A 24900-nucleotide genomic window follows, 5' to 3' on the forward strand; every position below is an offset into this window, starting at 1 on the left:
AAATATACACTGCGCTGCGTGCGATACAGCAATAACATGCAAATAGTTGCGGCAACCAAACATCGAAATATTTTGATATTTGTTCAGTGATTTAACCAACAAAGTATTGGCTGTACAGCAAGGCTATCGCAAACTGCTGAACAATATGGCCATGCTGTACAACACTCTGTATTATGCCCATTCCACTAGTGCATAAATGTTAATGGAAAAACGTGAGAGTGCGCTCTCATTTGAACTTTAGAGTTCAGCAGCGCTGTTATGAGTATTTTTGGTACATGTCAGCACATGTTAGCAGCTGAAGCTCCTCTGTATAGAATTTGTATGTAGTTCGGGATCGTTTTTTTTAAGCCACCTGCTAACAATTTTTTTAATGTATAAATCATTGGTGGTCAAAAACTATCATATTTGTAGTAAATTATTGTATAACATTATCGGCGAAATGAGCTCAGCCGTTTTCCAGATTAGTTCTTGTGGAAGAAAGGTAAAATATAATTTAAAGTATCCAGACAAAAACCTCTGCTGCGAGCACTGCGTTTGCTTCAGTTTGCCCAATATTTATAATAATGTAAGCTTTTTAAAATAAAATAAAAAAATAAAATAAAATATATAAATATAAAGTATAAGCAATAAATGTAAGTATAAATTAAAGGGAGATTTCATGGCAAGTAATCCAAGTATTGAACATATTTTGGATATTTTCGTAATAATTTAATAATTTTGGAATTTTCTCATGAAATTTTTGTGAAGTTTCTTAAAGTTTTTATGACGTTTCTTAAAATCTTGGTTCTTTTTGACATTTTTATAATTTTTTTTTTTTTTATTATATTTTTTAAGATAAAATATAAGATTAAAACATGTTTTTTTAATTGAAAGAAAAAAATTAAAAAAAAATTTTTGTTTTGGAAAAAGCTTGAAAAATTTTTGGAAAAAACTTTGAAAAAAAAAATGTTTTTCCCAAAAAAGAAATAAGGATGTAAAAAAAATTTAAAGAAAAAATTTTCCCAACAATTTTGAAAAATAAATAAAAAATATATCAGGAAGTTTTTCGAAAATGAACAAAAAAAAATTGCACAACAATTTTGAGAAAACAAATATAAAAAACTATGAGGAAGTGTTTTTCGAAACTGAAAAAAAACGAAAATTTTCCCCAACAATTTTGAAAAATTAATAAAATATAATATAAACAAGTATTTTGAAAAGCAAATAAAAATATAAAAGAAATAAGAGGAAGTGTTTTACGAAAATGAAAAAAAACAAAAATTTTGAAAACCAAAAAAAAAAATATAAAAAGTATCAGGGAGTGTTTTTTGAAAATGACAAACAAAAATTTTCCAAGAAGTGTTTAAAATCAAATGAAAATATAAATACAGATATGAGTGTTTTTCGAAAAAAAAAAAATTGTTTGCAACGATTTTGAAAAAAAAATAAAATTCGATTAAAAAAATGTTTTTTGAAAAAAAAAAAAATTGAAAAAAAAATTTTTTGGAATAAAAAACGAAAACTACTTTTTTCCCAACAATTTTGAAAAAGAAATAAATATAAAAAAATATGAGGAAGTGTTTTTCGAAAATGAAAAAAAAAAATTTCCAACAATTTGGAAAAAACAAATACAAATATAAAAAAATATGAGGAAGTGTTTTTCGAAAATGAAAAAAAAACGAAAATTTTCCCCAAAAATTTTGAAAAACCAATAAAATATAATATAAAAGAGTATACTAGGGAGAGTTTTTCGAAAATGACAAACAAAAATTTGTCAGAAAATTTTTAAAAAGTAAATAAAAATATAAAAGAAATAAGAGGAAGGGGAAAAATTCGGAAAATTTTGAAAACCAAAAAACAAAAATATAAAAAAAATATGAAGGAGTGTTTTTTGAAAATGATGAACAAAAATTTTCCAAGAAATGTTTAAAAACAAATAAAAATATGAGTGTTTTTCGAAAATGAAAAAAGAAAATATATAAAATATGAGGGAGCGTTTTTTGAAAATAACAAACAAAAATTTTCCAAGAAATGTTTAAAAACAAATAAAAATATAAATACAAATATGAGTGTTTTTCGAAAATGAAAAAAAAAATTTTTTTTTGCAAGGATTTTGAAAAATAAATAAAATACGACTAAACAAATTTTTTGAAAAAAAATTGTTGGAATAAAAAAACTAAAAAAATTTTTCCCAACAATTTTGAAAAAGAAATAAAGATAAAAAAATATGAGGGAGTGTTTTTCGAAAATGAAAAAAAAATTCCCAACAATTTAAAAAAAACAAATACAAATATTAAAAAAATATGAGGAAGTGTTTTTCGAAAATGGAAAAAAACGAAAATTTTCTTCAACAATTTTGAAAAAACAAATTAAAATATAAAAAAATATGACGAAATTAAAAAAAGGCAGTCTCAACAATTTTACAAAAAAACAAATAAAAATATAAAAAAATATGAGGAAATAAAACAAAAATTCCCAACAATTTCGAAAAACTAATAAAATACAATATACATACATATACAGGTATCCCTTGTATAACGCGGTCTTATACAACGCGGTTTCGATATAACGCGATTTGGAAAAATTAGGTTTCAGTACAACGGGAAATTTAGGCTTATAAATGCGAAGGGGAAAATACATAATTATAAAATCTGGTAACACTAATTTGCGTACCACATATTTATAATATGTAATGTATTTTTAATGTAAACCGGGAATTACCCTTTTTTGCCTTAGATAGATAGAATAGATATTAATCTAGCACCTTATTACGAAATTGAAAAGGAGCTTAAAAAAACCACCCACCAAAAACTGATAACAGATTTTGCAATTATAAAACCAGTAGAAGAACCACAAGGTCCCAGAACGAGTTCCTTATCCAATAGCGAAAACTATGTTGAAAAATATCTTCTGATGCTATTGCTCCCCCAAAACGCCCACGTGCAAATATCTTTGAAGACAGTGAAACAGGTTAATTACCATATGAAGTTTGAAGAATAACAATAAAGTTTTTAATAAACCTTTAATTTGTTTTAGTTTGTTTTCAAATTTTTTGTTTTGTGTTTTTAATTGTATTATAAAGTCTGAACTTTAGTATTGAGTTGAAATATATGTGCATCTGTTATTTTGTACGTATTTTATTTAAAAAAGAACCTATTGGAACATAACCCCCAAATTTATATGAAAACTATGTTTTAGATAACGCGGAATTACATAACGCGCAATTCTTCTGGAACGTAACTATCGCGTTATACGAGGGATACCTGTATATACATACATATAAAACAAATGTATAAGAAAAGCAAAAAACAAAAATGTAAAAAAATATGAGGGAGTGTTTGTTTTGAAAATGACAAAAGAAAAATTTCAGAGAAATGTTTAAAAACAAAAAAAAAAAAAAATATAAGGAATTATTTTTCGAAAATGAAAAAAAAAAATTTTTTTCCAACGATTTTCACAAACAAATAAAGAATTATAAAATATACTAAAAAATATACAAAAATATTTTAAAAATTTATAAAAATGTAAAAAACCGAAAATAATTCTTTTTAAAAAGTTCCATATCAAAATTTTTAACATTGAGTAAATCTTAAAACTATTAATTTTTTTCCAAAACTTTTTCAATTTACTTCTTATTAAACTCAAGCCTACAAATAAACCAATTTTGAGGAACTTTACCAAATACCAAAATACTTGGATCTCTTGACAAGAAATCGCTCTGGTGCCAGTTGCAGACCGAACTATGGCCCTTGCCGAATCTGCGAGATCTTTGTTGGTTTTTAGCAGAAGATACAAGATTTGTAAGAAGACTTTTTATGTTGCACTAGTTAGTGCCAAACCCGCCACGGAGTACCAAGTAGGTTCAGGCGATTAAACTGTTTTGAAGTATTTTCTACAATTTCAAGCGTATATAGCAAACAAAAGCATTTGCATTAAATTATTGAATCTCATAATTGCTATTTTGTCGTATGCATATGCAATGCATACGCAAGATAGGATATTGATTTATTACAAAAATACAATAATTAATAAATAAAAAAAAAATAATAACTTGCTGGATACATGAAAATCCTCTGCTATTCTTTATCTACATAACGACTTCATAATTTTCTTTACGTTTCCCCAGCCTTCCGTATTTAGCACAATTCATTTCACACAGCCGTGCAAGTAAATCTCTATACAAATGCGGCTATTAACTCACTCTGCCAACTACTTGGCTGCAAATCAGATGCCACCATTTCGCATATTACGCTCAATTTAATCAAATTAATGCGATATAACAGTACATTTATTTTATTTTAATTATTTTTTCGGGAGTAAGCACGACCATGAGTGTCTCCATATACATACATTTACTCATATGGCTACTATACAAAAATATCTGAAAGTATGTGTGTGTGCCCTATTTGATGACAAAATTGGCATTGGCATTGCCATGCCTGCGACGACGACAACAGCTCGCTTCTGCTTCGGGCGCTCTTTAGTGCCATTCGTTATTATTATAGTTGTTGTTATTGTTGTTCGCCATTTAAGTGTTACGGATATTATAGCCAGTTTACGAGGTGTGTGCCGCTCGACTTCACCGCTACTTAGGCGAGCAAATTTCCCCAGTGAATATTCTCAATATAAATTTTCATCACGTTTTTATAGGGTTTCGCTGACCGAGGGAGAATTGTATGCATAATGGTATATGATTACCGCAGAGTGTGCGGTAGGAGGCATGGTGGTTATGCTGTTCAGATTGAGTGAGACAGAGTAACGAAATGTAAACGTTTTATTTTAATGGGCGAGCGTAAAAAGTAAACAAATTTATTGTGGGCAAAAAACAAAGACAATAAAAAAATAAAAAATTGATATATTTTTCTTGAAGGGTCGCGTATCAATAATCCGGAACAAGGCAAAAGTGAACAACCACGTCGATATTGTTTGAATGCTTTGAATATTAGCTATGTTTTTGTTGCCTTTTGTATGTATATTTCACTGGCAATACTAAATTAGTATAGACAACGTGGCGTATGCGCAACATATGAACGCATCAATTTTTGTGGTAACGCATGCCAACCAGTTCTTAAATTGCTGATTGAGCCAAACGTTTTGCGCTGCGCACACATTTCACTTTTATTTCGTCCGCATTTTACAGCGCGGAACATTTTCGCACAGAAGGGAAAGGAGTGAAAGGCGCACTGTATTGAAGGGATATAAAATGGATCATATTCTGCACCTCCGCAACTACACTAATATGAATAAATATGTGCCTACGCTATAAAATTTTATAAATAAAACCAAAATCAGGTGGTAGATGATAGACAGTGATGAGTTTGGGTATTAAAATCAGCGGTTTTTTATGCTCCGCGTGTTTTTTTCTCCGCAAATTATGTGCGCCCAGAGTGCAGTGAGCCCAAAGTTTTGTAGGAGCACAAACAAATACTTGAACGTATATGGAAAGGGTGCTTTGTAGATTTGGGGAAATTTCAGTAGCGCTGTCTGTTTGTTTAGCTGTTCGAATAGACTTAACCGATGGGTAAATAATAACTAAAAAGCAGGGACTTATTGAACAGCAAGGAAAATTTATTTCTTACTCATTCAATTTGAATAATTTATTATGAAAATATTGTATAATTCATTCTTCCACAAAAACCATACTCGTATAAATCCATGTTTGACACTTTGTGGAAATTAAAAAAAAAATCAACAAATTTCAATCAATATTTTGAACTTTTCAATCAGAATGTTTGGAAAAATTTAAAAATTTTGTTTTACAAAAGACTAAAAAACCGCATTGTTTTTTGACAATTTTTCTGCTTACTACAGGGTGAACGATATGAAGAGTTACCAACTTTACATTGCTTGTATCTGTAAAACAGCTGATGACATTAACGTCAAAATTGTTCTAATGACAGTTCAATATATTGTTTATAAGTCATCAAAAGCATTTGCGTCTCAGTTTTGTGAATTTTTTTTTCTGTGATGGAATTCAAACGTAATAGTGTGATTGCGTTATATTTGGCTGGAAAATCACAGCCAGCCATTGTTCGTGAGCTCAGTCACCTCAAAGTGAATAAAATGTTTGTGTATCGCACTATAAAACGTTACAATGATATTGGTAGCATTGCAAAACGCTATGGAGGTGGACAAAAAAAAAAAACCACAACAACGCCACAAATGGTTCGGAAAGTGAAGGCTCAACTTGAACGAAATCCACGTCGAAGTGGAAGAAAAATGGCCAAAGAACTGAAAATATCGGAAGACAGCATTCGACGCATATTGAAAAATGAGCTCAAGGTCAAGGTTTACAAGTTCCAAAAAGCACACGATCTTTCACCCCAGCAAAAAAAGTTCGGTGCGAAAGAGCAAAGGAGTTGTTGCGCTTGCTCGAACGTGGCGAATTTCCTAACATTGTGTTTTCTGATGAAAAAAATTTCTCAATTGAGCAGTTCATAAACACTCAAAACGATCGCGTTTACTTGACCGAGCACTCATACGAGAATTTGAGCCTACGTATGGCCACTCGAAGCAATTTCCCATCGCAAGTAATGGTTTGGGCCGCAGTGACCATATAAAAAAAAATTTGTATATGAAGAAAATTCACTTTAACCTCAAGGAAAAAAATTATAAAAATCAATGTTATTTTTCTGCAACTTCAAATTTCCACTTTATTACCCTAATAGTTAATGCTATAAAACTGCATTGTAGAAATTCTAATTCAAAATCGTGCAATTGGCTGCAGAGCTTGTGGAATTTTTCTAATTCTTTCATAAAATATGAAAATTGGATTTACATACTTTGTATTGCTTTTATATAAAATTAATGCAAATTCGAAAAAACAAGCAAAATATTCGAAATTGTTTAAAAGGTTCAAAATGTTGTCGCGAGGTGTATGTCCAAAATAAATCCAAGCCCTAAATGCTGTGTAATTTTTAAGGGGTTAGGGGTATAGTCGAAATTTTCAAAAAATTGGATTTTTTTCAGATTTTCTTAAAGTACAATATTTCAAAAATACTGTGTGAAAATTTGAAGTGAATCCGACATATACGATTCGAGTTATTCAGCAATTAACAAAGAGTGCTTGGGCGCTCCGGAGCTCGATAGCAAAACTTTAAAAACCTTTTTCTCAAAACTATGTTTTTTGAAATGGTGATCACTTCATTTCAATAATTATATTTCAATAAAATTTATACTACTTTTGAATAACATAAAAAACACGTGCCTGATCAAAGGATATATTTTTTTTTTTTAATTTCGATTTTTTTTTAACAATTAATTGTCGTTTTTTTTCTCGAAAATCAGAGTATAATTTCAAGGCCGCGACACACGAGCTAGCGTTACGAAAAACCGTCACGAAATGTATAAGTCGACAGCATACAAGCTATTCTCTTTCTCCGCCTTATACGGTGCTTCATAGTCTCCTCACTCTGTTGTCAACCGCTTGCCACTCGGCGGTGCTTCGGTGGAAAATGTGTACTACATGATTACGACGAACATTGATGTAGCCGATGGCTTAGCAAATGGCGCCCTTGTGAACTAGTTCATATAGATTATGACAACGCTGGAGAAGGGAGTTTTGTAGGGCTTGATTTTCCTGATACTCCGAAAATAGGACAAAAACTTCGAAAGAAATGCAGTGCACATATGATAGCTAACAAAATTAGTAAAATAGCAGTGCCGATAGCTAGACGATCAGCTACACATTTTCCTGTATGTAGTTTGTGCATGTGCCAGTACCATACACAAATCTCAGGGCGATACATATTCTGAAATAGTCTATGAATACGATAAAAAGCAGTCACAATCGCACTGTCACGTGTTATTTCCATTGATGGATTGTTTATAATTACACGCAATGATGATTTGAGATTCTACCATGGCCGGAGACCATCAACAACAAGGACATCATTGCAAGCAGAATTTCGAAGACTGTCGATGAATTGCTTGGAAACTCTTGATCAACAAATCATTCAATTTATACAATAAAGAGAAGGATTGTCGATATACTCTTTTAATTGTCAAAGTCTACGTGCTCAAGCTACTGACGTATTGAATCCAGTTATGGAAAAATGCAATGTGGTAGTTTTTTATAAGACTCGGTTGCGTGAAGACGAGGCAATCAGTTTACCGAATTTTAACTGCTTCATCCAGTGTAAAAGAAGTAATGTTCGAAACGGAGGAGTCGCTATCTACTACAACAAAAATGATACCGTGGATGTCCTCACATAACACTTACGCTTTACCGCTGTAGTAAGTCAACATCAAATGCAGCTATAGCAGAAGATGTCGGTGATATTTGTATTTCTCTGCGCCGTGCGATAGATGGACAAAAAATACTAATTGTGGGTGTCTACATAACTCCGAGTTCACATATCAACGACATTATCGAATTTTTTCAAGGTTTGTTATTATCTCGTGATGGTGGTAAACTTCTTCCTCAACGCGACGATCTGAAACCTCTCATATTAACTGGAGATTTCAATGTAAATTTTGCATCGGACACTTCCATGAAATTAATAGAATTTTTAGAACATTAACTGAATGTACAAATGAGTAATGACCGCTTTATCTCAACACCAAATCAGAAACAACATTAGATGCCGTATTTTCTCGTTATATCGACACAATCGAGCCAAGAACAGATATATCCTATTTCAGTTACCACAAACCGATTGTATCCACTGCTGCTATTGCACCATCAATACAAAATGTGCAGGCTATTGAAGCACCGACTAATATACAAATTTCAGAAATAAATGAATAATAATATTATCCACTATTATTGCATGTAATTTTATAAAAAATCATTTCAATCCTCATTAAAATATTTAAATTTAATCCAGAAATTAAGAAGTGCGGCTGGCCTGTTTTTTTTTGTTGTATTTAGAAAGCAGTTCTATACCTCTAAAAAATCACCCGACAAGCGTATGTTTGTGGCAACGCGTTGAGGCGGTCTAGCGTAAAATTAGTTCAATGTGCATGTTTATGTTAATTCCACTAATAAAAGCATTGCATACTTTTAGGCAAGATTTTCAGCACGAGTGAATATGCGGCGAGAGTAATACATAAAGCGCGCCGCAGATTGTGCGTGAATCTTGAATAGGTGGAATGAGGTAAGCATACATAATGCGAAGAGGATACAGCAGAGATGACGTCAAAATCACATAAAAAACAAGTAAGAAAAAAATTCAGCATATTTGCTTTAAAAACAAAGATACAGTGTGACTCTAAAGGGAGTCCGAGAGAAACTGTGGCAAAATGACAGTTAAACTGGCAAGCAGACCTTTATTCAGTTATTTGTAAAACATTAAAATATATAATTACACAAATTTCCTTTAAAATATAGTAAAACTCGAGCTGTGACGAGCTTTCCTATTGTCCTATTACGATTCTTATTAAAATTACCATTTAAAATGAACTTACGAAATTACGTTTGGAAAGCAAATTTCCTGCAAGTAATTCTCCTACAGCGGCCTTTACCCTCAAAACCTGCCTTAATCTCAAAAATCCCATAAATGACCTCCAAATGGCGGTCAACGTTTACGCAGGCTGCTCAGTGCTGGGGGAGTGGGAAGTATTTATTAGCAAGCCAGTTGTTCAAACAATTCACAATTTTTCGCAATCAACATTCGACACAAATTAAATATTTATTTTGGCAAGGTTTCCACTGTCACAACCACGTCGCCGAACGGACAATTGCTGGGTTCAGCAAAGCGTACGCCACAGCTTCTGTATGCTCCCCAATGCGCATTTGCTTTCAATTTTTCAGTGTTTTTTTGCGCGCTGCGGTTTGGTGCACAAATCAGCGTAGAAAAGAAAGCGAAATAAAATAAAATATAAACAGATAAATATATTATGACATTTCAATAAACAAATAAAATCAAATCGTAATGTTATGCATTAGAAATAAAGGTCACTTGAATGCGATGAGCGAAGCGGCATGAATTTTGCAGAACACTGCCGTCGAATGCTGGTAAATTGAATGAAATATGTGTATGTATGTATGTATTTATATTAAATTATGAGCATAAAAAAGAACTAGCTATTTCATTTATTTGATGATGTGTGGAGATTAGCCGGCTAAAACTACTAAAGGGTCTTGCAAAAGTGAAAGTGGCGTCTAAATGCCAGTACCCCTAGATGCGTTACAATGGTCTCCTGACTGAGTGCTTGGACTTATCGAACCCCCCACAAATCTAATGCATCCTATTTTGAAACAAATCAGATATCGGTCATGTGAATAGTTCTACTTAGACCAAGATGAAGTTAATAATAGATTAAATGGACTTTGTTCAGGCGGATGGAAAAGTCTAGTCTGGCTGAAAAGTCTCGGGCCTAGCACATAAATGGCAATAGTTTTATTGCATTCAGCTCTTTTTCAGTTAGCACCAATCTTATAAAGACAGCTGTTAAAATTTCATGACAATCTATTCATTGGTTCGTAAGTTATTGTGCTAAGGTGACGCTACTTTTGTTATTTTCAAAACAGTGGATCAAAAGGAATTTCGTGCTTTGATTTTACACTGCTTCTTCGTGACAAAAAATATCGGTCAAGCAAAGCAATGGCTTGAAAAGTGTTATGGGGACTCCGCTCCATCAGAAACAACAATAAAACTATAGTTTGCTGACTCCAAACGCGGTTGTAGAGACACCGATGATGGACAACGCAGTGGACGTCCAATTGGGGGGATAACATCAGAAAACATCAAAAAATCCCAAAAAACAAAAACCAAATTTTAAGCTACAGGGCCCGGCACTCGAAGTGCAACCAACTTCAGTCCGCGCGCGCAGCTGATGCATGGGCATCTCGGAAAATTACAATCAGCGATTGTTCGTGAGCTCGAGCACCTTAAAGTAAATAAAGTTTTTGTTTATCGCAGCATTAATCGTTACAACGATACTGGAAGCAGCGCGAAACGTCCTGGAGGTGGTCATCAAAAGACTGCAACGTCACGTGAAATAGTTCAAGAAGTGATGAAGCGACTTGAGCGAAATCCCCGACGAAGTGCCAATCAAATGGTGGAAGAACTGAAAATATTTGTCTATAGCATCCGCCGCATATTGAAAAATGATCTCAAAGTCAAACATTACAAGATCCAAAGGCGCATGATCTCACACCAAAGCAGCAACAAGTCAGACTTGAGAGAGCGAAGGAGTTGCTTCACTTGGCCGAAAGCGGTCAATTCCGAACTCTGTGTTTTCTGACGAGAAAATTTTTCAAATTGAGCAATTCGTAAACTTCAAAAAGTTAGGGTATATTTGACCGACTGTTCATACGAGAATTTGAGTCATCGATTAGCCTCCAGGAACCAGCACTCGCCACAGGTAATGCTTTGGGTTGCTAAAACCGCAAAAAGTTAAGGTAAATACGAAATATTATCGGGAAAGTATTCTGGAGGTTGCTTTGATGCCGGTGGCTTACTATGGACGTTTCAACAGGACTCGGCACCGTCTCACAAAGCTCGAGTGAAGAATGGCTTAAAAAAAACGTTCATAACGTCCACAGAATGGCTCTCAAATTCACCAGACGCGAATCCGATGGATTCTTCTCTTTGGGTCATTTTGGGGAGCAAAGTCCGAACTAAAAGGTTCGCCAGTCTCGAGGCGCTGAAAAAGTCCATTGTCCGCGAGTGGGCCAAAATACTTGCAAGTCAAATTCGGACAGCTTAGATTCGGTTTTGGATCGTTTCAAGGCCATAGTCAAGGCAGAAGGTGGTCATATCGAGCAAAAGTAAATTAATTCTAAATTTTATATTATTTTCACACATTTTTTACTTTGTATTAAATAAAGATAATTTTCAAAACTAAATGTATGGCCTTTTTAATTGGTTACACTTTGAGTGCCGCACCTTGTACCAGATCAATTTTTGCTATTTATGATCAACTTTTGTATGAAATGCTCCCATTGTGCAGTGGTACGATTGTAGTTTATTTATTTTTTATTTACTTTGTTATTGTATTATCACGTAATTCGGTGTAGAAATGTACGCTGGAAATATTAAATTATTTCAATTAGTAGAAAACCACGTAACTCTTTGAGTTTGCTTGGCCTTTGCTTCACTAAAAGTGTTTTCAGGTATTTGGTAAAATAGCTGTACGAATGTAATGACCGTTACAATGGAACAACCCATACATATGCATATATGGAGAACATGTAAATAGTATAAAAGAAAATGACAACCGACTAAGCCGGCAAGACTTGTGCATAGTTACCCGCATAAATATCTATAAGTGAACTCAAACATGAACTTTTGTGCGCCTTCATGGCTAACTAAGATATCAGAGGTCAATTTGGGCAAAGTTAACACTTACAACTTCCGAAGCTTAAAAGTTAATGATATCTTCAAAGTTTGGCATTTGAGAATGAAAACCCGCATGCACGAGTATGTATGTGTGAATGTGCATGCGGATGTAGCAACGGATGCAAGAAAGGTGCAGTCAAACGCTGAGGCATTTCACAAAATTTCAATTGTAAACAGCAAATAAAGGGATTTGAATCTGTTTCCCCGAGCGAATGCCACATCCGCACTTGTAAGTGGATGAAGTTTATTGTAAATGGGTGGAAAGGGTGTTTTGTTGGCATTTAGTAGGCAGTAATTTAGCAGATTAGTTTTCAGAAAATAATATGTACACGAGTATGTGTAGGTGTAGGTGGAGAAATTGGGAATTATTTAGTGAGAAATATGGAGAAGTCAACTATTGTATGTTACCAGTGATACAAAAAGGGAATGTGTCTAAATCCAGTTTGAAATTTAATCCATAGAAAGTAATTTAACGCTTTGCAAAACTAAATAAATAAAAGTGGTCCTACATTTTAATTGCAGTACGGCGTGGAAGGAACAGCTTTCGAGCTATGTATGTTTTATATACAGTGGCGAGCATAACTGAAAGTGTGATTTTAGTGTGATAGTGAATTTTTTTTATTAACAATTGGACCTAAATTTTTTTGTTACTTGTTTTTTTTTTGTTAATATTTTTCGTTCTTTAATAAAAACCGTATTCTGTGAACCTTTAAACTTCACACAAAATTTAGCGTAATTAAAAATAATTGTCATAAAAGTTTTCAAATTTTTAATCTGAAACTTCAAAGAATTTTCGGATACACGCCAACCTGAAACTACTAAAGGGCTTTCCAATAACAGGTGTTATTTTGAATAGCCCGCTATTTTGGTAGATGTCACTTTTTTAGTTGTCATTTTTTGATATTTGACAAGTAGAAACTACAAAATTAATAAAAATTTAACGAACAACGCATTGAAATTATTAAAATTCACTATAAAAATGGTGAAAATTTGGCAGAGACGTTTCGAAAAATTCGAACATTTTTGGGTCATCGTGAAGCACCTTGTCGGACCGCAATACAGAAATTGGTGAAAAAATTCGAGTTGTTAGTGATGTGAAGAATAAAACCCGTGCACGTCGCCCAAGAACAGCCGAAAATCGAAAATATTGCTGTTGTGGCCGAAAGCGTTGAAGAAAATCCAGGTTTGTCCACTCCTCGTCGTTTTTTGGATTTAGGCCAAAGGTCATTCCCTGTAATTGAGTTGATTGAAAAGTAATGAGCCTTCCCGCGCGGAGCGTCTGCCAAGTGATCAACCGAATCGGCTGGTGGGGGAAAATGATCGCTGGACCTTCCCCTTCCACTAGAAACCGGTCCCAGTTCGCTGGCGACAGCGTTGCAGTCCACATCCCTCCGCGCGTGAAAGCTGTTTTAAAAGTGTGTTAGGATTTTGCAGTGGCGAAAATGCAGCGACCGTTGGAGCAACGTTACTCGATCAAATTTTGCGTAAAGCTAAACAAAAAGAGTACCAAAACCATTGGGCTACTCAAGGAGGCTTTTGGGCCAAGAAGGCGTGCATGTCGAAATCCAAGGTCAAAACCATGCTGATCATCTTTTTCGACACTCGAGGCATCGTCCACAAGGAGTTTGTACCTCCAGGAAGCACTGTAAACGCGGCATTTTACAAAGAAGTGCTCCTTCGGCTGAAAAATCGCGTCGCCAAGCTTCGGCCCGACCTCGTCAACAATTGGACCCTTCACCACGACAATGCGCCGGCGCACACCGCCTTCCTCTGTACCTCTGCATTGGCCAAGATGGGGGTTCCGGTGCTTCCCCACCCTTCCTACAGCCCAGACCTGTCCCCTCCGGATTTCTTCTTGTTCCCGCCCCTGAAAAGAAAGCTGAAGGGGAGGCGTTTCGACTCCATCGAGGCGATCCAAAAAAACTGTGACAGCCGAATGAAACGCGATTCCGGCGGATGAGTTTAAAAAATGTTTCCTGCAGTGGAAGGACCGCTACCAGCGGTGTATTGACGGGCCCTATTTTGAAGAATATTAGTTGTATAAGCCAAAAGGTTTAATAAAACTGCTTAAAAAAAATAAGGGTTATTACTTTTCAATCAAACCCTGTACACCGTATTTTGCACAAAGATTTGAGTCTTAAGGCTTATAAAGTCCAGTTAATACAAGCACTCAAGCCGGCCGATAATCAACAACGTCGTGTCTTTGCTGATTGGGTCGCTGAAATGCATGAAAATGATCCGGAATTCCATCGAAAAATCATCTTGAGTGATGGGACCCATTTCCACCTCTGTGACTTCGTCAACAAGCAAAATTGTCGGATCTGGGGCTCAGAAAATCCAAGAGTTATTGTTGAAAAGACTCTCTATCCTCAACGTGTGACTGTTTGGTGCGGTTTGTGGTCCAGCGGAGTCATTGGACCTTACTTTTTCGAAAATGAAGCTGGATCAACAGTTACGGGAATCGATTGCACTATCGAGAGATGATTAACGATTTTGTTTGGCCGGAATTGGATGGTATTGATATGGAAAACGTTTATTTTCAACAAGACGGCGCTGCGTGCCACACAAGCAACGAAACCATTGATATTTCATCAAATTAACACCTCTTATTGGAAAAACCTTTAAAATCCAGACTACACTCACGCCCCTGTAAATACAGTATTTACAAAACAACCTTATTATTGTTTTGACCGGTTTTGACGTATGGTTGGAGTCATGAGTAATGTCAATTGAAGATGAAAAAAATCTTCGAACTTTCAAAAGAAGAATTTTACGAAAGGTTACAGTCACTTACAGCGAAAAGTGTACGTGCCATTCCGGTCGAGATTGGTTGCTATAGAATCAGGCACAACGAGGAGTTGCTGCGGATTTGCAAAGGGGCAGATGTCGTTGAGTTCGTCAAATCGCCACCACTCTAATGGTTAGGTCCAGTTATGCACTTGCTTAATAAACCCCCCAAAAATCCCTCTAAAATTACAGCGTGCGCTGGCCACCAGATGTAAAGGAAGGCCTAGAAAACGCTGGTTCGTCAACAGCATCCAAGACAACAAGAAACTGTAAGTACATAGCTGGAGGTATGCTACCTTGAATCGTGTAACTTGGGGAAGGCTAGTTGATTAAGCTACAACTCACCCCAAGCTATAACGCTAGTCGCCGTATTATTTGTGCCATGCTGCTAGAATTGAACGAATCCAGAAAGTATTTTTACATTTCACGTTGCGTAATTTACGCTTTTCGGATGCTATCCATACATATGAAATGCGATGCTTATTGATCAACTTAAAATCTTTGCAAAGCAGGAGAATAATCCCATCTTTACCTTTAATTTTCGACTCAATCCGTGGGGCTGTTGACTGTCCGCTGCTTCTTGAGATGATTTTCTTTAATATTGCGGCCAGAGCTCTGCGTAGGTCGGAGTTCTTCTATGTTGGTCTTTCAAAATCCCTTTATGCTCAGAATGCTCCTTTTTCTAGAACCTTAATTGAGTTAAAAAAAATCTCTAAACTTGTTGAGATAGATTTTTCATTTTTAAAAGATCCTTGGAAGTCTATATATCTCTACTTCAATACATCTTTGCATTCGCTTGAATCAATTTTCAAAGCGCTTTTGCCACTCAGAAGTGGATACCTTCAAAGCGAGCTGTTTAAAGGAATCAACAGCTTTTTGAGGTTGGAAAACGTTGAGCCTGCATTTTATTTTTGATGTTCGAGGCTAAAGAGTAATCGTAAGGTGTCAAATTAGATCTATAAGGTGGATGAGCCATTAATTTGATCGTTTGAGTGCTCAACAACTCTCTTGTGTGAGCCAATACGTGAGAGCACGCATTGTCTTGGAGGAGTATGATTCGTTTTTCGATTACATTAATTCTCTGAAAACGTCTGGGAAGCAAATGGTTGTGTATCACTCAGAATTGACTGTTTTCTTTAGTGGTAGAGTTGAGACAAAACCAGTCGGTGACTAAAAAACAATCGGTGACTATTTGCTTTGAGGTGTCTCTTCCGCCAGCAACTTTTTTGGATTTAGCTCGCCTTGCAACACTCGTACCGTCGACTGCTGTTTTGTTTCTGGCTCATATGTTGCAAAGATCGATGGCCACGTTGGAGCTCGTTATGCCAGGCTTTCAAAACCCTCCTATAGACTCCCAGTTAAGGAGCACAATAAAATGCTCAGCAAGCAGTTTCTTCTAGGGTGCTAACGAAGGTATCAGCTCTGCAGATATTAGCTGGAACAAGAGCCAGCTCCCAGGCACGTCAGGAGGCATCTCTACAACTATACTGACGAGATCCAGGACAAAATATAATTGCAACGTCTGGACCGGACAGGGTATCGGGTCGGGTTGTCGGGTACAAACACTAAACGACATTCAAGGGGAGACCCTCGCCATCTTTCTAAACTCCCGACCCGTGAATGCCGTTATCGGAGTCCACCACCTACTGCAGATGAAGCGCTTCAGCTGCCTCGCGAGACCCGCGTAATGTAATGTGCGGTTCTCTTCGTTGCGTAAATTTCGAATGGCCTTTTTGTGAGACAATGTAGCCATCATGCCCGTCCTAGCGTATGCCGCAGAAGCGTGCGATGACAACATCCGATGAGGCGTCCTTTCGAGTGTTTAAGAGAAAGATTCTGCGCAAGATTTTTGGACCTTTGCACGTTAGTGATGGCGGGCGATCGAGCAATGAACTGTATGAGCTTTACTACGACGTAGACACAGCGCAGCGAATAAAGATCCAGGGACTACGTTGGCTGGGTCATGTCGTCCGAATTGATACAAACATTCCGACGCTGAAAGTACCCGATGCGGTACCAGCTGGTGGTAGAAGAAAAAGAAAAAGGACTTCTCTACATTGGAAAGCTCAGATGGAAGACGTAGCTTCCAACTGGCGCCGGTTAGCTCGAGAAAGAAACGACTGGTGAAACTCGTCCAAAATCGCTTAAGCGGTTAGAGCTTTAGTAGCCAAAGGCACACCTCCGAGTGTATTTCTGCGATGAAAAAACCTCCCACTAAAAACCATCTGCCGTTCGGAGTCGTCATAAAACTGTAGGTTCCTCCATTTGCGGAACAACATCAAGACGCACGCGGCAATTAGGAGGAGTAGCTTGGTCAAGTTACCAACAAAGTGAGTAAGCGCCAATTATATGTACGAGGTGTGTTCAAAAAGCATCGCGAATTTTGAATTTTCGCAGGTTACATATATTTGAATCTCGATTTTTTTGTGGTGATATGTTAATACTCATGTCTCTCACTCATGCCGACGTGTTTGGCCATTTTGAATGTTCAGTTAATTGTTGACAGCTGCTTTGGTTGCACGTGTTTCGGCTCGTCTTCGATTTTTAGCTATTAAAAAAAAATGGATCAAAGAACCTGTATCAAATTTTGTGTGAAATACGAAATTAACGGAGGCTACTTTGGACCAAAGCAACGTTTATCGGTGGTACAAAATGTTCTCAGAAGGAGGAGAAGATGTGAACGACGAAAAGCGTGCTGGACGCCCGAGCACTTCAACAACAGACGAAAAAATTGATGAAGTGAAGAAAATGGTACTGTTAGAGCTACTGTTAGAGAAGTTGCTGAGGACCAACACATATCCATTGGCTCGTGCCATTCGAATTTTTTCAATGATTTGGGCATAAGACGGGTCGCCGCAAAATTCGTACCAAAACTGCTCAATTTCGACTAAAAGCAGCATCGCATGAACATTGCTAATGAGATGTTGGACTCTGTCCGCGACGTCCCAAATTTGCTCCAGAGGGTCGTAACTGGTGACGAATCATGGGCTTATGGTTGTGACGTGGAAACCAAAGCTCAATCATCTCAATGGAAGTTGCCGCATGAACCAAGACCCAAAAAAGCGCGCCAAATTCGATCGAATGTAAAAGTTTTGCTTACCGTTTTCTTCGATTGCTGGAGCGTTGTGCATCATGAGTTCTTGCCACAGGGTAAAACGGTCAATAAGGAATATTACCGGCAAATTATGCGCAATTTACGCGAAGAAATCCGCCAGAAACGCCCGGATTTTTGCATTACGATAACGCCCCTCCTCACACATCGTTGCTTGTGCGCCATCGTTGACTTTTTGCCCAAAAACAACACCCTCCTGATGCCACAGGCACGTATTCCCCAGATCTGGCCCCCTGTGACTTTTTCTTGTTCCTGAAACTGAAGAGGCCCTTGAAAGGACGACGCTACGCTACGAATGACAAGATAAAGGTGGCATGGAAGGAGGAGCTGTATAAGGTAAAAAAAAATGATTTTTTGAAGTGCATCGAAGATTGGAAAAAACGTTGGCACCAGTGCAAAATATTTCATGGGGTTTACTTTGAAGGGGACAAAATAGATTTAATGGATAAATAAATAATTTTTGAAGAAAAAAACACCAAATTCACGATACTTTTTGAACACACCTCGTATGTATATGTGTACTGTTACTTTCCAAATTGTGTCCATGGTAATACTGTGTACTTTCGGCTTCCAATTTAGTTTGGCTTTGCCTATTTGTCGCACCATGAAATGAAAATCATTTCCTTTTACAACTCACGTAGTTTCCTATTATACTTCTCTACAATTTGCTGCTAAAAAGTTAGCATTTGTATTCTCTTATGGTCGTCTTGAAACCTGTTTTATATTTCAGCACAAATTTTTTATTTTTTATTTATGATAATTTGTCGTCAAAGTTTGAATTGCTTCTCAAATTGCAGTCGTAAATCTTTTAAGCAAATTATTTGCTTTTTCTTTTTTCTTGTTTGTTTTTATTTTTATTTTTTTTGGGTTTGTGTTTTCGTGATAGCAGGAGCTACATTTCAAAATATTTGTTAGCTTGGATCAAAATTTGCTTGGCATTATCCCAATTATCCCAATACGCGCATTTATTGCGCTCGTTTTTTACCTTAATGTCGCAAACATCCCAGCCGCACAGAATTCGTGTGCGTGGCTTATCGTTGAACACCAAATACACACAAATACACACACACACGCACACACCCACACCCACACAGTGTAAGCTTAAGCTTTTGGTTCACTTTCATTCAATTTGTTCGCTCACCTCTTCGGGATTGTTGGTGAACATCGTGGTCGACTCGACGCCCGCCCGACTTTTGCTGTCCACGTTACTACTACTGAATTCGGTGTCCTCTACAGTATTAACCGTATTAGTTGAGTTGCCCTCAACCAGGCCGAGTGTGGTTTGGCCAGTGGCGCCGGTGTGAGGTGAGGCAAATTTACCGATACGTAACCTGAGACGTTTGCGTTTCTTCTGCGCTGACAAATCGGGCTGAAATGAGATAGAATACATAAACACACCAATAAGCAAATACAAGAAACGCAAAAATAAAACCGAAAAATCAGGTAAGTGGTTAAGTAACAGGAAAGTGAAATCAAAGTGTCCTAAGCTTACCGCCAGCTCAAGGCAACAATCAAAAGTCACATATGTAATTTTTACTTTCTGTGTGTGTATGTATATTCACGTATGTGTGCGTGTGTGTGTGGGCTTGAGACTGGGCACATTTGTCCAGAAAGGATCGTAAAATGACAAAAGTACGAGCCAATCTGGCAACAAATTGATAAGAAATTCAGTCCACAATACTCGTATACGATGGACAGGCAAAAATTAAACAACTACAACATCACATCAAATTCAAGTTTATGCTTCCCTACTCGCACAACCGCAGCTTCTTTCTACCTTTCCATGCTGCTATTTTATCCACTCTGCACTTCATTGCTTGTCCACTTGCTGCTGGCACGTACATAAGTGCCTTCATCCTTCTTTATTCAGGTGAAAAGCGTTGAACTCAGAGGTCGGGAGGAATGTGTAGCGAGTTCTCGTAAACACAAATGGTTAGCATTTGGCTTCGTGTTTGTTGCTGCTTAAAAATTTAAATTGGTTTCGAGTTGCCCTCTTTATGGCTAAATAATCCGCAATTTGCGATAAAATGAAATTTCACATTTTGGCATTTTCTTTATTTGCTACGCTTATGCATTTAACTTCATTCTATATGCTACCTTTCTAAAATCCATCGTTAATGTGTATGTGTTGGTAACGCCGTAACATACGAGGGGTGGCTGATGTTACTACAACTCAAGACTCGTCATTCGTTGTTGATGGCATTTACTGCGAGTAGTGAGTAGGGTTAGCGAGCGATTTCATGTCAAGTGATCCAAGTATTTTGGTCGTGGTGTTAAATTTTCCTAAGAATTTGTTTATTTGTAGACTGGAGTATAATAAAAGTGAACTGAAAATTTTTTATCGTTTTGAGACGTTGAGTAAACCTTGAAAATTTTGTTAAGAAGCTTTTTAAAGTGAAATATCTTTGCCTCTTTTTAAGAAGAGGCAAATTTGGGACAACTTTTGTTTAAGTATATTTTATTTTCTACATAAAAAAATTATAAAAATTAAAAAAAAAATTGTTTGTAAAAGTATATTTCATTCGAAAATATAAAAAAATTAAAACATTAAAAAATTTTTTTTGAAACATCTTGTTTTAAGTATATTTTGACTTTAAATAAAAAAAAAAAATTAATAAAAGTTAAAAAATAATTAATAAAAATAGTTCGGGACACCTTTAGTTTTAGTACATTTTTTTCTCAAAAAAAAACAAAAAAAATAAACAAAATTTAAATCAAATTGCTTGGAAAAGTATATTTCTACCGAAAATATAAAAAAAACTGTTATATAAAAAATTTTTTTAATCATTTTGTTTTAAGTATATTTTTACTTGAAATAGAAAACAAATTAATAAAAATATAAACATAATTAAAAAAAAAATTAACAAAAAAAATTTGGAAGGGGGAAAAAAATTTTCTTCTAAACATTTTTTCCAAAAAATAAGATAAAAAATATTATATACCTACAAATATTTTGGAAACAGTTTTGGAGAAGCTTTTTTTAAAGTATAATTTTTACTAAATAAATTATAAAAAAAATAATTCAAATGGAGTTTTTTTTGAATATTTTATTGTCAAATATAAAAAATTTTACTAAAATAAAAAAAATAAAACAAACAAAAACAACTTTAAGGAAGTGTTCACAATTGATGAAAATCAATATTACCAAAAAATGTTAAAAGTATATTTCATCCGAAATTATATAAAAAAAATATTATGTAAAAAAAATTTTTTCAAAGTATATTTTGACTTTAAATAGAACACAAAATATTCAAGTTATGAAAAAGTTAAAAATATTAATAAAAATATAAAAATAATTCATAACAAAAAATAGAAAGGGCGAAACAATTTTCTTTCCAAAAAAATAAAATAAAAAATATTATATGCCTAAAGAAATTTTGGAAAGATCTTTGGAGAATTTTTGTTGTTTAAGTATAACTTATACTTAATTATAAAAAAAATTGTGTAAAATGGATTTTTTTTTAAATATTTTATTCTCGAATATAAAATAGATCTCATCTGTCACAACAGACAGCCAGAAGATTCGCCACTCGACTCTCACTCCTGCTCTCAGAGAGTATTGCTCAACAAACCGGCATGCACGAGCAATGGAACAACATTTCTCGTTCTCTACGTACCGCCGCCGAAGAAGAAATCGGATTCCGGCGAGCCCGTTGGTACGAAGAGGAATGTCATGCTGCCGCCGAAAGAAAAGATGCGAGCCATGTGGGAACGCTACCGAGAGCTAAGAAAGGAAGAGAGACGTATCATCCGATAGAAGAAACGAGAGGCCGAAATATGTGAGTGCGAGGAGATTGAGATGCTGGCCAATAGGAACAATGCCCGAAAATTCTACCAGAAAGTTCGGTGGCTTACAGAAGGTTTCAAGATCGGGGCGTTTTTCTGTAAGAACAAAGACGGCGATCTGGTGACTGACATCCAGAGCAATCTTAAATTATGAAAGAAAGACTATTAAATCGAGGAACCTATTAAACAGTGACACTGCGCATGCCACAGATGTGAAGATCCCGATACCCCAATCGCCGACGACGGAATTGACGTTCCGTTACCCGACCATGACGAAATGAGAATAGCGATATCACGGCTAAAGAACAACAAAGCCGCGGGCGCCGACGGACTGCCGACTGAGCTATTCAAACAAGACGGCGAGGAGCTGGTAAGGTGCATGCATCAGCTCCTATGCAAAATATGGTCGGATGAAAGCATGCCTGCCGATTGGAATTTAAGTGTGCACTGCCCAATCCATAAGAAGGGCGATCCTGCAATTTGTGCCAATTACCGCGGGATTAGTCTTCTAAATATCGCCTATAAGGTTCTAGCGAGCGTATTGTGTGAAAGGCTGAAGCCCACCGTCAACCAACTGATTGGACCTTATCAGTGTGGCTTCAGACCTGGAAAGTCTACCATCGACCAAATATTCACAATATGCCAAATCTTGGAAAAGACCCATGAAAGGAGAATCGACACACATCATCTTTTCGTCGACTTCAAAGCTGCATTCGATAGTACGGAAAGGAGTTACCTGTATGCCGCTATGTCTGAATTTGGTATCCCCGCAAAACTAATACGGCTATGTAAGATGACGTTGCTCAACACCAGCAGCGCCGTCAGAATTGGGAAGGACCTCTCCGAACCGTTGAATACCAAACGAGGATTCAGACAGGGTGAGTCGCTGTCGTGTGACTTCTTTAATCTGATGCTGGAGAGCATCGTACGAGCCGCAGAACTTAATCGCTCAGACACAATATTTTATAAGAGCGTACAATTGTTGGCGTATGCCGATGATATTGATATCATCGGCCCTAACAATCGCGTTGTTAGTTCTGCCTTCTCCAAACTGGATAAAGAGGCAAAGCGAATGGGTTTGGTGGTGAACGAGGACAAAACGAAGTACCTCCTGTCTTCAAACAAACAGTCGGCGCATTCGCGTATCGGCACCCACGTCATTGTTGGCAGCTATGATTTCGAGGTTGTAAACGACTTCGTTTATTTAAGAACCAGCATTAATACCGATAACAATGTCAGCCTTGAAATCCAACGTAGAATCTCTCTTGCCAACAAGTGCTACTTTGGACTAAGTAGGCAATTGAGTAGTCAAGTCCTCTCTCGACGAACAAAACTAACACTCTACAAGGCTCTCATCATGCCCGTCCTAACGAATGGCGCAGAAGCTTGGACGATGACAACATCCGATGAAGCGACGCTTGGAGTGTTCGAGAAGAAAGATTTCGCGTAAGATTTTTGGACCTTTGCACGTTGGCAACGGCGAATATCGCAGGCGATGGAACGATGAGCTATATAAGCTTTACGACGACATAGACATAGCGCAGCGAATAAAGATCCAGCGGCTAGGTTGACTGGGCCGAATGGATACAAACGCTCCAGCTTTGAAAGTATTCGAAGCGGTACCAGCTGGTGGTAGCAGAGGAAGCGGAAGGCCTCCTCTGCGTTAAAAGGATCAGGTGGAGAAGGACTTGGCTTCACTTGGTGTGTCTAACTGGTGCCGGTTAGCGCGAGAAAGAAACGACTGGCGCGATTTGTTAAACTCGGCCAAAATCGCGTAAGCGGTTATTGCGTCAATTAAGAAGAAGAAGAAGTTAAGAAGGTAAAAATAATTGAAGTGGAATTTTTTTAAAGCATATATAAAATTAAAAAGTTAAAAATAATTAAAGTGGAATGTTTTTTAAGTGTAGTATTTTATCCTGAAATATAAAAAAATTATTAGAATTAAAAAAAAAAAAATTAAGGAGGTTTTCACAAATGAAATCAAAAATTTTCTTGCAAAAAATTTTTTCAAAAATAAAAAAAAAAATTATGCCTAAAACAATATTTGAACATTCTTTTTTATCGTATAATTTAACCTAAAGAGAAAAACAAAAAAAAAGTAAAACTATATTAATTAAAATGGAAGATTTTTTTCAAGTATATTAGATCCATAAATAGAAAAAATGAAAATGTTTAGAAGAACTAAAAGAAGAGTAAAGTAGCAAAAGAAATTTAAAGTGAATAAGTCGACGTTATAGATTATGAACACCATTTTCTGAGATACCGAATGAATATTATTAATTGATTATTATTCCAAAGGAACCACAATGAACGGCTGTAGATGGAGGCACTTTAGGCAGTTGTATATAGAGACGATTTCTAGAAGGCAACGTGCCCGTACGGGTTGCGAGCGACACCTTAAAAGCTTGGAGATTGACCATAAATCTTGCAGTCCAGGTGAGGCTTTTAGTGAAATTTTTATTTTTTTTTTAATTAAAAAAAAAATTTGCAGAGCGTAGACTTGTGGATTACAGTGAGATGAAGGCGGCGGTAGAAAAGCATTTGAACGAGAAATCAAAAACATACTTTTTTCATGGCTATAAAGACATTTTACATCCGATGTGAAAAGTATAATTCATTTGAGTGCGATCCTTTCTCATTCATAAGTTACCTTAGTTCTTATCTCCTGCCCCTCGTACGTGGAATATGAGTTCAGGCTAATCCTCTTGTGCTGCAACTTGTGCATCTATTCAACACCGTATATTTTGAAGTGGGATTGTAGTGGTTTTATACACAGGTGTATGCTTGTATGCACGTATATTTATATTTTTCAGAGACAATTTCTGTACGATGTGGCTCGATGCAAAATAATTGGAAAGTGGTTTTTGTTCTGTCCAGCTTTCAAGTTGGCTCACTACAAATATACTATATCCATGTATTAACACTTACATAACGATATTTTTGCACATT

The 24900-nt window shown here is 36.1% G+C and overlaps 1 protein-coding gene across 1 annotated transcript in view; it reads right to left on the bottom strand.

Annotated features, from left to right (window-relative positions):
- LOC128867000 (5-hydroxytryptamine receptor 2A-like) overlaps positions 1–24900 on the bottom strand; it is a 140977-nt gene that overhangs the window by 44371 nt on the left and 71706 nt on the right. Inside the window, exon 4 of the mRNA XM_054108091.1 lies at positions 19307–19534. Coding sequence (XP_053964066.1) covers positions 19307–19534 — 228 coding nt within the window. The remainder of the gene's footprint in view (positions 1–19306; positions 19535–24900) is intronic.

The sequence above is a fragment of the Anastrepha ludens genome, chromosome 6 (assembly GCF_028408465.1).
Source record: "Anastrepha ludens isolate Willacy chromosome 6, idAnaLude1.1, whole genome shotgun sequence".
Taxonomy (NCBI): domain Eukaryota; kingdom Metazoa; phylum Arthropoda; class Insecta; order Diptera; family Tephritidae; genus Anastrepha; species Anastrepha ludens.